Source organism: Nematolebias whitei, chromosome 4 (assembly GCF_014905685.2).
Source record: "Nematolebias whitei isolate Nwh7 chromosome 4, NemWhi1, whole genome shotgun sequence".
Taxonomy (NCBI): Eukaryota; Metazoa; Chordata; class Actinopteri; order Cyprinodontiformes; family Rivulidae; genus Nematolebias; species Nematolebias whitei.
The window spans coordinates 10,953,759-10,969,502 of record NC_056501.1 but is presented as its reverse complement, the minus strand read 5'-3'; the positions used below and the strand labels follow the sequence as shown (position 1 = coordinate 10,969,502).

Sequence of the window (15,744 nt, the reverse complement as noted above, 5' to 3'; positions counted from 1 at the left end):
TATGGTGCTATCTGGAAGTGCTTCATGGACAAATCTCACCGTCTTGTTGTCAAATGCATTTGTAATGAGTCTATAAATGTGCTTGGTGGTAGAGATTTCTTGATGTCTTAAATCATGTCCTGACAAGGACAATATGTGAATAGATATTTTTTGTAATACCACTTTCCTTTCCTCATGGCCTTTCCCCTTTTCTATTAAGAATAAGAGGCCACACTCTTAGGAGCAGCAGCAATGTGCACTCTGCCCATCTTTCGGACGACTGTACGGACATAATCTCACTGTACTTCGGTGTAATGATAATAAAGCTTATTCTGATTCTGATAATTTAATAAATGTTCACAGTCAAACTTCCCTTTCTTATAAAGGTTTTGTCAGAATGGAACATTATATTTGATATCATCTGTTTATTTTCTGTTTTCTTTGTGTTTTGTCTGTATTCCCCTTCCTATCCTTGTGTATTTGTCTCTGTGCCATTGTTCATCTTCTCCTCAGCCAGTCACTTATCACTCACACCTGTTTGCAATCATTAGTAATTAGTAATTATCCCAGGTGCATTTCATTTCTCACTTTCCCTCCAATTTACTTTAACCACTCCTGATCACAGCTCCACGTCGGCTCATTATTCTGTAAAGACGTCTTGGTCCTCTTTGTGTTTCCATCATTTGTTGTGGTCCTGTTACCTCTCTGTTAATAAAAGTTTTTGCTGCCTCTTCAGCCTTTTGTTTTGTTTATTAATAATAAATTCCATCTTTTATGTTTACTTCTTGCTATCCATGTCTGCCTGCATTTGGGTCTGACTTCACCAACTGTGATAATTGTATTATTCATTTTGTCAAAAGATAAAATGCTAATGCCTCTTACAACTTTGACAGAAAAGTCAATTATTTGATCATAAAGATATCAGCCGCATCCGCATGTCTGCAGGTGTGGCTCCCAGCCTCAGTATGAGTGCACAATGTTGTGCTGAATGTCCTTTTTACCACTGTCCATTTTCAATGAATAATTGTCTTTAAATGATCATCAGTAATAATTCTCCCCAGCAATCTGTCTGTTGCCATTTTAAGATTTCTGATCTTGAATACTCCAGATACATCCATCCATCCATCCATCCATCCATTTTCTTTACCCGTTTATTCCATTTTGGGTCACGGGGGTCGCTGGTGCCCATGTCCAGCAATCACTGTGCGAGGGGCGGGGTACACCCTGGACGGGTCGCAAGTCCATCACAGGGCCACATAGAGACAAACGAGACAAACAACCATTCACTCTCTCTCTCACACCTAGGGACAATTTAGAGTTTCCAATCAGCCTAACATGCATGTTTTTGGTCTGTGGGAGGAAACCGGAGTACCTGGAGAAAACCCACGCATGCACGGAGAGAACATGCAAACTCCACCCAGAAAGGCTCCTGGACCAGGGTTTGAACCAGGAACCTGTTCGCTGAGAGGCAGCAGTTCTACCAGTTGCGCCACCGTGCTGCCCCACTCCAGATACAGGTAAGTAAAAAAATAAATAAATAAAATAAAATCTCGGCACCATAACTTTAATAAATCCAGTCACCATAAATCTAAATAAAACCAGTTTATTAACTTGTCAAACTGTTTCTACCAGATTATTAATCAATTTACAGTAATGTACTTTGTTTTTCCTTCTGTACCTAAGAGGCTTTGCGTATGGTACCTTGAAATGCTGCATTGTATCATTTGTCTGCACCTTTTACATATATTTATTTGCACCCCGAGGTACATTAATTGTAAATTTTTATAATTTTTTAATCTCAGAGACAACATTGAAAATGTCAAAAAACAAATGAACTGTAACTTTAAAGTCAGAATGTGTTTTGTTGTTTATTTAAACTTCATGTTGGTACGGAATGGGAAAAAAAAAAAACAAGCAAACAAAAAAACAATTATGATCACCAAAATTAGGTAATTTATAACTTTCAACTACCAGCAAGCACAAGGAACATACTAGGTAAGAAGAAATGTATTAACATAAAACACTCAGTTTCATATATTGTAAACATATAAATACTGTAGTTTACATTTTTATATCAGTAAAAGCATTGATATTATTCAAACAAAAATGAATTGTATTGAAGTTATATTCTGGCTTTCAACTTCATGTTAATTCTCTGTACAGAATTGAAAAAACAGTTTTTATTATCATAAAAGCATGTTTATAACATTTGAATAACACATACAATCAACGTCTTATACATGGAGAACTGTTTAGTTAACATAGAACTGTTGATCCGGTATGCAATCAACTTTTTTAAAGACAATCAATTTCTTGGTTATTTATTAATTCAGACACTAATTTGTTACAGTTTATCAGTCGAGGAGGACAGAACACATCTAATACACATTTTGTGGGTTTTCAATCGAACTGAAAATTTACTTGGGGAATTCTGTTTTTCAGTTTTCGTATGTAAATTTCTCCCTTTTGCAAAGCAAATAAACAGCTTATAAATATATAACTTATAAATTATTCTGTTAGACAAAACATTTTGTTAAACACGTTAGTGAAAACAACAACAAAAATGCATTAATGAGTGTCTACTGAAGTAAACGGTTATTTTCTGGCCTTTCTTGTGAAGGTTTGTTTTCTGATCCTGATAATGAATAAAAATAGAAGCACTAATCATTTAATTTTTAACTGTAAAGCACATCTGACTTAACAGTGAAGTTTAATCCAGTCAGGACAGTGCTCAAGTAATGCAGTGGAAGAACGTGACCAAGCATGATGCACACACTTTTATAGATCAGAACCTTATAAACAATTTGAAAATTGTTATATATTCAATCTGATTCAGTTTATTGATATAGAACCAAGTCACAATATAAGTCACATCAGGTCACTGAACAGAAACATTCATATATATAAAAATAAGTTAACACTATTTATCTGAGGAGCAGACTTCTTTGAGTTTAACTCCATCACATAACTCTCATCCTGAGCAAGCATGAAGGCGACAGTGGAAAGGAAAAACTCCCACATGAAGAAGAAACCTTTAGCAGAACCAGGCTCAGGACAAGCAGCCATCTGCTTTGACCGGCTGGGTTTGAGAGGAACAGGAAGGAGGAACAGATACACAATGGCAGGTCAAGAATCACGTTAGAAATAGTATCAAATGACAACGATTCAGTTTTAGCAAATCATTTAAGGAAATGAGGTCAATTTGTCCTCCAGTAGTCTAAGGCTATAGCAGCATAACAAGCCAACCCTAACTATAGGATTTATCAAAAAGGAAAGTCTTAAGCCCAGTCTTAAAACTGGACAATGTGTCAGCCTCACAAATTGTGAATGCGTTTTTTTTTTTCCAAGAAATGCAGAGTTGTTGGAGGCATCTTCAAACTTATCTCAAAGGAGCTAGAGCTGTATTTTGACACCTGCATGGTTCTCATGTTATTAATTTTTGAACTGAATTGCATGTTAGGCTGATTGGTGACTCTAAATTGTCCCTAGGTGTGAGTGAGAGAGTGAATGATTATTTGTCTTGTTTGTCTCTGTGTGTCCCTGTGATGGACTAGAGACCTGCCCAGGGTGTACCCCGCCTCTTGCACAGTGATAACTGGACATGGGCACCAGTGAACCCCACAACCTGAAAAAGGAAGAAGTGGGTAAAGATAATGGATGGATGGATGGATTGGATGGATGAATGGATGGATGGATATTGGTTATCGCCATTAGCTTACCCTTTCAATATCAGTATTGAAGATAGCCAAAATTTCCATATCGATCAATGTAATTGTCTCCATAAGTCACAGTCCAGTAAGATATTGTCTTTATTGTTTGTACATACATTTCCTACTACTATGCCTCAACAATTTCACGTTAGCATAGTACTGGTTTTACATATTCATTCCTAGCCATGCTTTTATTTTATTCATACTCTAATTTCATTTTTAAGTTAGGAGGGAGCTGGTATGTGAATAAGTGTGAGAGGTGAGGCAAATTCCAAACTGTTTGACTGTCCATCACAGGGTCAACACAAAGACAACCAAACATGAACACTCACACCTACAAAGTAGTATCAAGTTACTCTAGACTTGCCAGTTAACCTAACATACATGTTTTATGTATTAACAAGAAAATGGAGGACCTGAATGCAAACCACACTTGCATGACGAGAACATGCAAACTTTTCTTTGAAATGCTTCAGTTGAGTTTTTGAACTTCTTCTTGTGTGAAAACAGCATAACCAGTTTCACATGTACCAACTCACTGTCTCTTACATAAACATGAGCAAAAATACAGTTTTTTAAATCCAATATGGAATATTTACAATGTGCTCAAAAGGCTTCACTTTGGCTTTTATGTTTGGTTTAGATTTCATTGTTTTATCAAGGATGATGTTCTACTTATTTGTGCAGAGGGGGCAAGACTTTGATATGAGGTGCCGTGTAGGACATAATTAGTATTGTCTCTCACACACACTAGTATTCTCTCTCACACCTCATACTTTAACCTGCACTGAAACCAGCCTAGAGAGAAGCTGGTCCTGTTCAGACCTAATTTTGTATGTTACCCTTGGACATCTAGATTTAAAGTTACCAATGACACATAAATGATGCATGGAAACTTTTGCACAGCTGTGGTTTGACTCTCAAACGATGGTGTGAATACTGGGGGGCTTTTCTTCCTGTTTAACTTCTTGCTTTTATCCTTAAGAAGCTGACCTTTAACTTATTTTTTTCATGTTTAGAAAAAGTCAAAAATAAATAAAATTAAAACTTACTCTGAAATTATTATGATTGATGGTATTATCAGAACACGTCGCAGAAGTACTTTAAGGACAGGGATGGAAACAAAATTAAATCTGCTCATTCTTGTTTCGAACTTCATGCCCAACTGATGATGACCTTTGAAATGTTGACTATGATTATTTTTTATTAACTTACTTTTTATGTATATGCATGTTTCTGTTCAGTGCACTGAGACGGCTTCTGTTGTGACTTGGCGCTATATAAATAAATAAACTGAATTGAATTGAAATTTTAAACATTAAAAAAATTAAAAAATAAAATTCTGATATTAAGTTTGTCCCAGAATTAATTCAAAATACAAATAAAGCAAAAAAAGGTATAACATAAACATTGAACTATGAGAATTTATTTATTTATTTAACCACTTATTTAAAGGAGGAAGTGGGTAAAAATAATGGATGGATGGATATTTTAAAACTCTTCATTCATTCATTCATTCATTCATTCATTCATTCATTCATTCATTCATTTACTTATTTACTTATTTATTTAAAGGAAGAAGCTGGTAAAGCTCATGGATAGATGGATGGATGGATTTATTTATTTATGCATTTTACTTTACTTATTTTTTTCTCTATATAGTTAACCTCTGAAGACTGTGGTCCTTTCACACATTTTGAATTCATTTGAAATATATAAAAGGAGTTCTGAGTAAACACTTCCAGTGGTTGATTTCAGGGCGGAGAAATGGCCCACCACAGCTTCTGTCACTCAGTGTGTCTCTACATGCTTTGTTTGTTGTTCACTCGTTTTCTATGAGACAAGAGACGGAGAATGTTATTCACCTGAGAAAGTCAAATTCATATTACTGCGGGGCTTGAAAAAATATGATCTGATCAAAATAAAAGGAGAGACTAATGTCTGAGTTGTGGGATTTTGAAACTGTCAAAACCTTTTTTATTTTTGTTTGTTTGTTCATTTGTTTTTACTGGACTTACACACCCATGAGCCAGCTGTTTGTCAAAGGGTTGCCCAAATACAAAGCACATCTGGCTGATTTCAGCTTGTTTTGGAAAATAATTTACTAAATGTATTTATAAAATGAGCAACAGTCTATAATAACGAAGGCTTAAAATTAAAATTATTTGTCCATAAATCCTGTGGGAAAATAATACCTGCATGAAGACATCATTTTGAAAGTAGTCAACTTCTAAAGAACTTTATTGAGTGTCTAGTTTCTTCTTTCAGCTAGACCCCCCCCCCCCCCCCTCACCACACACACACACGCACACACACCCTTGGTGTGTGAGTTCATGGTTATTTGTCTCTGACTCCTCATCACCCAGTGACAGATGGGATGCGTTCCAGCATCCTCCGCAGCCATCTAGACAACATGAGTGAGTGAAGCTCCGCCCCCTGCAGACCACTAGTAATATTTCTGCTTTAGAATGTGCCTTGCACCATGTAGTATGCTTTGACCTCTGGAAGATTAACAACCTTATTGCTCCAACTTTAAATTCATAGAACTGTCAAAATGTTAAGCAGAAGGGTTGCTGCAAATAAATGTATTGGTTTTGTTTATTTTTATCTAAATCAAACTTCTACACATCTAAGTTCCCAGCAGACTAAGGTCTGAGAAGGTGGACTTGTCATCGGACGGTCGCCGGTTCAACTCCCCAGACGACAACATTGAAATGTGGGTGGGAAAGGTGAAACAACACCTGCCTCCACCTTCATTTGCCGCATTCTGGGCCTTGAGCAAGGCGATTGACCCCCACCATCTGCTCCCCTGGGTGCCCTAGATAGTGGCTCTCTGCTCCACAGAAAGGGCTGTGGTAGCTCAGTGGTCTGTGGTTGCATCAAGATGGACATCCAGCGTAAAATAATTTAAGTCTTCTTGCAAATTAGATCACTGTGGCGACCCCTGAAGAAGGGAGCAGCCAAAAGAAGAAAGAAAGAGAATGCCACAAAAGGATAATAGCTGTCTATGATCTTTATTTGTATTTTTGTTAATTTGCAAACTATATTTCATATATATATATATATATATATATATATATATATATATTTTTTTTTTTTTTTACAAAACATCTTCTGTTTTATAAGGAAAGGTGCAATACAGCACACATAATAAATATCTGGTCAACCTATTTTAAATTTAAATAGCTGGAGTGATTGTCAGGTGTTTAGGCCTGCAGTCTTTAACACTTTTTGATTACTATGAAAATGTCTGAACAGTAGAAATGTAATGTTATCATTCTTTCTTCTAATATAATTCCATATTTTTTTGTCTGGTTCAAACCCTTCATGCTGCCCAGAAAATATGATATTAATTTAAAAGATTTAAAAGATTTAGCTCCAACCTTTTTCACGTATGTCATCATTCAGCTGCTGGCTGTCCAGGCCGTGTCCTGAAAACAATGTGGGCTACGTAGATAACTGGAGTGCTTTTTGGGGCAAACCTGGTCTGATGTGGAGAGATGGCATCCATCCCACTTTGGGTGGAGCTGCTTTTCTTTCTAGAAATTTGGCCAATTTTGTTAGTCAACCAAATGATTGACAACCCGGTCCAGTCCAGGAAGCAGAGTTTTTTTGTGTTAAACATCCCTCTGTTGCTTTTCCTCTGTTACCCACCTAAACCCCCAATGAAAGAGCAAGCTTGCCCAAAGCCAAAATTAAATTGTCCATGAGACTGATACATTACAACTAGGCTTAAGTCTTTCCTTTTTTATAAATCCTTTAGATAAAGTTAGCGTGGGTTTCCTTAGCCATCCTTTAGTTAAGCTTCTATAGGCTTAGACGCTGGAGGACAAATTGACCACATTTCCTTACTCTGCTGCTCTCTTTACTTGCTCTACTCTCCCGGTTTGTATTTGTAATTATTTCTATCCTTAACATATTGTTAGGTATTTCTCCCGTACCTAGAAAAATAAAGAACCACACAGGACAACAGAGTAAGATTTTCAGCGAAGCGTTTTGCAAAAAGGGAAATTCACAGTTGCAACACTAGGGCTGGTTTCTGGGAACTCCGAAGGTTTTCCACATCTGCTCGCCTTTTTATTGTTCACACAGGAAGGAGGAAAAGACTGGACATCTTGATTAGGCAGATTACAACGAGGGCAAATTGACCTCAGAACATTTTGATTAAATGCTTAAGAGAAACAAAGACGGTATAAGATTGATGGGATATGAGTTGATATGTATAACCTTGACATTTCTGGTTTTACAAAAGAACGACCAATTCTAAGAAAAAACCAGCTTGTGTAAGTACAGAGAATTCCTATCAGCTCGGACGTGGACTGATAGTTCTTTTCTCCATAATCTTCTTTGCTTTGTATGCACAGAAGTGCAGAAATCATGAAACAGTTAAAAATGATAACATAATAAAAACTCTTACGCATTTTTTTTTCTTCCAATAGGGGTACACCTGGACCTGCCATTCTGTGTTTGTAGATGGCTGCTCGACCTGAGCCTGGTTCTGCTGGAGGTTTCTTCCTGTTAAAATTTAGTTTTTTCTTTCCACTGTTGCCAACGTGTTTGCTCAGGATGGGAGAATGCAACAAAGTGACGATTCAATGCAATCTGCTGGCTTCCGTAGATTGATAACTTTTACTAATTGGCTTTAATAATGGATCTGAATGTTTTTTGCGTAGTGCCCTGAGATTACGTCTGTTGTGACGGCGCTATATAAGTAAACTGGATTTAATTGAATTGTATCAGGGCGACACGGTTTGTAGAGCTGTCACCTTTGAGCGAGCAGGCCACAGGTTCAAATCCTAGCCAGGGACCTTTCTGGTTGGAGTTTGCATGTTATATCCGTGCATGCATGGGTTTTCTCCAGATAACAGATAAAAACATGCATGTTAGGCTAATTGGTAACTAAATTTTCTCTAGGTGAGAGTGAAAGAGTGAATGTTTGTCTCATTCATCTCTATGTGGCTGTGGGGTGGACCTGCGACCTGTCCAGGGTGTACCCCCTCTCTCACAGTGATGTCTGCATATGGGCAACAATAACCCCTGCGACCCAGAAAGGAAAAAGTGGGTAAAAAAATGGATGGATGGATGACTTGTATCTGAAAAAAAATAAAAATAATTTTTTTCATGTACATCAAATTCTTCTTCTTGTGTTTCCTATGTTTTGACAACACTGTAGATTTCCTCTGAAGTTTGTGTATTTCTTCGTTTTCCTCCTTGAGATTTTCTTTGAGGAAAGTTTGTTGCAGAGTAAACCAAAGACGCCTCATCCCTCTGAGGAAAAAAGCTAATTTTAGAAAACTGTAAGATGTTCAGAAGTTAATTAAACGTGATCATAGAATATTATATCTTTTCAACTTTACCTGTTGACTTTGCTGATCCCCCCTAGCTGTTACATCTTTTCAAAGAGGAGGAGAGCGAGAAGGTGAATTTTATACGACATAATAAACTATAAGTATAAATTGATCATTGCATAAAGGCTTACCTTTGGGACAATTACAAGTTTTCTTTTTGATGATATATGTGAGGCTGAGTATAACAACCACACTTGCAATCAAACAGGCAGACAACAAAAAGAAAAACGTTTTCTGCAAATTCCACAAATTTAGCCCTGGAAAAATATGAGCAGGCATTATTGTACATGAACTATTTATAAACGGGTATTTCTAATTAATATTTTAATTAAAATAAACAACCAAAAGCATTTTTATTACTTCTGTTAATTTTTGCCAGGTTAAACATATATTTATGAACAAAGCTTTACCTTCACTGTCCAGTGTTGTTCCATTTCCAAATAGTATCTGTCCACATGTGGTCACGGCACAGTAGTAAGTCCCGGCATCAGAGGCGCTGACTTTCTTAGAGAAGCTGTAAAGACATTTCTGTCCAGACGCTGCTTCAGGACTCCAGTCACATTCATCACCACTGTTTCTATGTGCGTAAACTAAACTGGGATGAGACTGGTCTGATCCAGCTCTGAACCAGTAGACACGGTGATTTGACTCACAGGTATTTTTCCCAGCGTTAAAAAGGACTGAACAGTGTAAGGTCACAAGGCTCCCTGGATGAACTGAAGCAGATGAAGGGTGTTGGATGATGGCAGTAATGTTTGGCTCTTTTTCTAAAAGAAAGAAATAATCATAAACTACATGTTTAATCTATTCCACTAAAAATTCCTAATAATAAATAATTCTAAAATACACATTTCTTTTTCTTTACCTTTTATTATCAAAACATCTCCTTTCAAAAATGTCAAATTGAGCCGTTCGACTTTTATACAGCAGTAAAGACCAGCATCACTTTGCTTAAAGTTACTAATATGCATAATAAAAGTTCCTGGCTCTTGTTTAGTTGTGATGTCAGGCGTCTTTTTACCGCCAGTGAGTGAGTCAAATGAGTACGTTCCTCCCAAGAATTCAGGCCCGTTTCCAGACACAAATCTGATCCAATACAAAAATGCGTTATGCTCAGAAGTCAGCCGGGGACACGTCAGTGTCACGCTGTCTCCGACGGCAACCGTTTTTGTTTCAAACATCAGTTCTTTTGTACATCCTGAATCAAAAATAAACAGAAAAGTTAGATTTTTTTTTTGCATACATCATGGACAAATAAGTTGCAGAAAATGTGGTAAGAAATAAACATTGTATACTTACGTCCAACTCTGAGCATCAGCAGCGAATAAAAAATGATCAGCATTTTCAATTAATACACTCGTGGCTGCAGTTGGTCACAGAAAATCATCAACGTTATAAGACAATTCTCTTTAATGTAAGCTTATAAAGAGGGAGGGAACAAACATGAAACAATCTGATTGGTCTTTTGTGATGGCATTTGACCTTTCAACCACAGTGGAAATAAAAGCAGCCATCTTTCCACAATAAACACATAAAGCAACACAAACATCAAACTCTTCTTTCATGTTTCACGCTGAGTTTCCATCACTCATTCAGAAGGAATATACTGCAGTAATCGTGGCACTGTAATGAACTATTATCTTTTTTTTTCAGTGCCGTTATCATTCTATCCTCAAGCTTCATAGGGGGAATATCTTCAACTACAAAATTAAAGTCCAGTAGCTTTTTTAATTTTAATTTTGTTTAAACTAACTTTAAGTTCTCAGCTCTGCTTTTTGCAGATGATTTCAGTCTTGTAATTTCATAAAACTATGGTCTTTAGTGTGCATGGGGGTGGTTTAGGGCTAAATATAAAGGGGCAAGGATGAGAATCAGCTACTCTAAAGCTTGCTACATACTTCATGCAAATTATTTGTTCTTGCTCATGTGGTTATAAGACATTCGTTTTCACATGGACATGTTATACTCAAAGAAGAAACTGCAGCACAGAACTCTTGTAATCCCTCCCTTATCAACACGTGTCATGCACAAAAGCACATAAACAGCAACATTATGGTTTGAATGCTTATTTTCAGTTGATTTGGATGAGGAGGGTCTGGACTTTCTGTGTTTAACCAAGTAAAAACACTAATTTGCACATTTGTCACATAGACACCACCACTGTTTCTGACAAACAGTGTGGAATTGTATTCCTAAGCTGACCAGACAAGGCGAACTCCCTCATGGCCATCACAGCCACGAAAAGCCACCTGTATGTGTGATGTCTCCTACATGTACAACAATGTGGTATCTCTTTCATGAGATCTTTGACCATCTTTATGATGTTTATTGACTTTTTATCTGAAGCAATTGTAAGGATAACTGTAATGTTTAACAGTCATGGCCATCTGTTTAGCAGAGCACAAGAACAAACCAAGAACATTGTAGTTCTCCGGCCTTTTCCACGTAAACCTGAATATGTTCTAAAACAATCCCACAGTACTTTGCACATACTCCTGCAAGTGAAAAAAGAATCTGCCAAGAAAGAGAAAGCGAGTGAGAGAAAAAATACAATACCATTTATTGCCCTTTGTACAAGTTAAACAATTTTGGAAGTTATGTGCATGCTTCTCCAAGTCAAGCAATCATAAATTAAATAATGAACAAACGTTACAAAACAACAAATACTAAAACAGTAAAATTGTTGTTTTCTGCCTCTTCATGCTCTGCTCCCAAGCTTTGTCACTCTGCCACGCCCACTCTGCACCTCAGCTCAGTCATGCTCATGCCCTGCACCTGTTCCTCGCTCTACTTAAGAGCTCTTGTCACCCAAGCTCCCCTCCAGATTATCGAACCCTTTGTGGAAGTAGATGTCCAGCGTTCATGTCACAGCTCTATCTGATCATCCTGTCTCGACCTCACACCTGTCTTCTGGAAACCTGACTTGTCTGCTCCTTGCCTGTTCTTGTATCACCCTTCTGACTATGTTACTAACCTCCTCTTCTGACTCAACGATGATGACTTGTGCATCACCCTTTTTGGATTTGTTCTTGGATATCTTACACCCTGTGTATGACCACCACCTCTACGCTTGGTTCTCTGGATTTCCCCTTGGATCATGTCAATCTCAGCCCTTTTCTTCAGCTGCTTGTCACCCAGTGACAGGGACATCATTCTGCCCAGCATCAACAGGTGGCCCCCACCATGCCTGCATGAGAAGACTGGCCCGCCAGAGGCTGTTTAACAATAAACATTTTAAACATTTTAAACATTTTTGTTCGCTGTCTTCCTTGAATCCAAAAACCAAACCCTTGTCAAACTATATTTATATTTATTTACTATATATTTAGGTAACCCTTCACATTTTACAGGGCTGTAACAACAATAACATCCTTAAGATTATAAATACTGAAGTCTAATCTGAAACCTGCATTCCACTCTGACAGAAGTCCAGTGAAAATTAGTGGAATAAACTTGAAATTTTAAAGAAAAAGCATATGAAATTGTTGAAACTGCAGCCTTTTATACTTGAATGTTCTGGTTTGTGGTCTTCAACAAGAAACCAAGGGTTGAACATTTGGTCCAAGACTAATTATTTCCACCTCAGTGGCTTCTAACCACACTGCAGGCAAGGTCTTGTGATGCTTTTCTCACACCTTTGTCTCACCTCATATTTCCTGTTTCATTGTTCTCTGTCCAGTTAGAAAATATTAATTGTTTATTATTAAAATAACAATGAAGGGGTTGAATCAAAATATGATTTAAAAACTCATAAATTAGTGCAATAAATATCAGTGCTGTATCCACGCTCTGTTGTACAAATATTTTAAGTTCGCATTGGATCAGATACATGCTAATTGAATATATTTTGCCTATCTTTTTGCTTTATAGAGATGTTGTAAATCATTTGTAACAAGCATATATTGAAATAGTGACAGACAGGTAGTTTGTGCAATTTGTTATCAAATGACCAGAATGCTTTTCTTTTTAAATTAACGTTAAAGGGAGCTAATTACTTCTGAGTATTCAAGTATTTAAAAAAATAAAATGCAAATAGATTTTAATACCTGTAATAATTTGAATACACAAAGTATTATTTTTAATTATGAAGAAAAATAGATCTAAAACAAAAATGTAATGTTGTTGTTTTTTTTTATTTAAAAATGTTTAAATAAACTGGCTTTTAAAACTGTCTTGTAACTGGTTTTCACTTCTTGCATGGTTGAAACTAATAGCTGGTTCTATTCTGAGCGAACAACTTCATTGTTTGGCCAAAGGTCGAGAAACAGCCTCACACCTTTAGTTTGTCAGTGAAGCTGCTGCATGCAGTTAAGCTTTTTGCTCAGTTTTTTTTTTTGGTCACGCTGAAAGATCAGACAAGAACAAAAAAAAGTTTCTGATGTAAATTCAAGGTCAAAGTTTCTTTATTGTCATTCACATCACATGTGGTACATATGGTGGAATGAAATTGTGTACGCATGGTTCCAGTTACATCCAACAAAAGCATAAACAGTAATAAGATCTAAAATATGAACTAAGAAATATGCAACACTAAGAATACACTAAAAACTAGTAGTACAAAAATAATACACCGAACAACAGCAGCACGAACATGAGTCTGTGTGAGCAGATGAGTTATAAAATTCACAAACATTGACAGAATTTGTTTTTTGGGTAACGCAGCTCCCTTACCTTGAGGTTACACTTACCATGACTTTGTGTATGATTGTGACGACTTGTTAAATGAGTTATGGAATATTGTGCTAAATATATTAACAATGGGGTGTTCTTCTGCAGGGTGAAAACCCAGTTTCACAACACCATTTTTGAGTGGAACTACAGCTTTTCTGCTGCGGTTTGGCCGTTTGTGTAGATGGTATCATCACTAGTTCTCTCAGAAAAAAAAAAATCTGAATCCATGTCACAGAGTGTAGGTTTTTGAGGGACCCCTTACAATGGTTTAAAATTGCACATAACACTGTGAGCAGCAGTAGTCAGTATTTCTCATGGCTGTGTGGGCAAACACAACAATAACACTGGCAATGGAGTATAGCATAGTGTTGTGTATGAATGTATGAATTTTTTTGGGTTTCACAGAGATTCCAACAATTTTCAGTCAGGTCATCTGGACAGTTTCTTGGGTTTCTTGGGTTTAAGACCCTGTCCAGATGACCTGACTGAAAACTGTAGGATTGTATACCTGGATTATTGAGGATGGACTATTTTTGGTTTCACAGAGATTCTTCAACAGAACATGTACGCTAAACAGAGTCTGTTCTTTCTTCTTCTTTTGGCTGTTGGCTTCGTCAGGGGTTGTTTCAGTGAACTAAGTCCTATAAATACTTGGCAATTGTTTTTACTCTGGATGTCCTTCCTGATGTCACCACAGACCACTGAGCTACCACAGCCCTCTGTGTGGAGCAGAGAGCTGCCATCTAGGGTTCCCAGGGGAGCAGATGGTGGGGGTTAAGGGCCTTGCTCAAGAGTCCAGAGTGGGGCAAATGAAGGTGGAGGAAGGTGTGGGTGCTTCACCTATCCCATCCACATTTTGATGTTGTCGGTACCAGGAGTTGAACTGACAATCTTCTGATCACAGGCCCACCTTCTCTAACCTCTGCGCCACCACTCTCCTCGCTATACAGAGTCTGTATTCGACAAAAATGCAATTCACGCTGAATTCAACAAATACATATTATGTTCTAATGGTTTTGTTGGACCCAAAGTGCAGATAGAACTTGGGGAGCTTGAGCTATAAATAAATATTTATTTTTTAATAACAAAAATAAAAGCTGAATTGTCAGGGACACTTCGATTTGTAGATCAGGAGACACAGAGGGGGAACAGAACATGACACCACAAGGGACAATCCATGGAGAGAGGAAAAACAAGGAAAGCCACAATATCTAAAAAAGGTAAATCTGGTCCTCTGGACATTCAAAAAACAAAACAAAGCAAAACAAAACAAACAAAAAAAAATGTAGAAACGTTTCGTCTTTCATCCGAAAGACTTCTTCAGACTGAGGTGCTGTATTCAGCTCAGTCTTATAAATAGCACCTTCTCAGAGTGGATCAACCAGTTTTGCTGCTGACAACCAAAACCAGCTGCTCACATGATCAAGAAGGACCATCAGCCTAACAATGGGTCATTAGCACACTGATGGCTGTTTACTATTCACAGAGGGCTGAGTGATACTAGCAATCACAGCATTGTAAGAGGGGGACAGTTGAACACGTAGGCCTCCACCCCTGTTTAATGATGGACAATTTCTTTTCACAAAGATGGCCTCCTTTACTCCTCTCTCAAATCATTGTTCCTCTCTGTCCAGCATGTGAACATCTTCATCCCTGAAAGAGTGACCGCTGACCTGGAGATGAGTGTAGACCACAGAGTCCTGGCCTGATGGTGGTGCTCTTCTGTGCTGGGCCATCCTTTTGGCCTGTGGCAGTTTAGTTTCCCCGATGTAAGACTGATCACAGCCCTCCTGACACTGAACAGCATACACAGTAGTACTCTGTTTGTGCCAGGGGACTGGATCTTTGGGATGAACCAGTCTTTGCCAGAATGTATTTTGGGGTTTAAATGCCACTGGGAGGTTGTGTTTAGAAAATAAATGTCCCAGTTTCTCTGATACTCCCGCAACATATGGAATGACCACTGGTCTGGGTCTGGGTTCCTCCTTTTCACCTGATGGCTGACTGGAGTCCTGTTTGGGTTTCTTCAGGAAGGC

At 37.6% G+C, this 15,744-nt stretch overlaps 1 protein-coding gene across 1 annotated transcript; it reads right to left on the bottom strand.

Annotated features, from left to right (window-relative positions):
• Positions 1-5,511: 5,511 nt before the first annotated feature.
• Positions 5,512-12,190, bottom strand: LOC119408650. Its single transcript, XM_037675493.1, has 4 exons — positions 12,106-12,190; positions 9,903-10,235; positions 9,448-9,804; positions 5,512-5,522 (listed from the first exon to the last, which is right to left on the bottom strand). The coding sequence occupies exons 1-4, from the start codon at positions 12,188-12,190 to the stop codon at positions 5,512-5,514; spliced, it is 786 nt and encodes a 261-aa protein (XP_037531421.1).
• Positions 12,191-15,744: the final 3,554 nt, after the last annotated feature.

Excerpts from the sequence above, each read along its gene's own strand:
- LOC119408650 (XM_037675493.1), bottom strand. The coding sequence starts at position 12,190 with ATGATGTCCCTGTCACTGGGTGACAAGCAGCTGAAGAAAAGGGCTGAG. Across the intron at positions 10,236-12,105 it reads GGAAATCCAGAGAACCAAGC|GATGTACAAAAGAACTGATG; the intron begins GTAGAGGTGGTG and ends TTTTTGATTCAG. Across the intron at positions 9,805-9,902 it reads AGATGTTTTGATAATAAAAG|AAAAAGAGCCAAACATTACT; the intron begins GTAAAGAAAAAG and ends TCTTTCTTTTAG.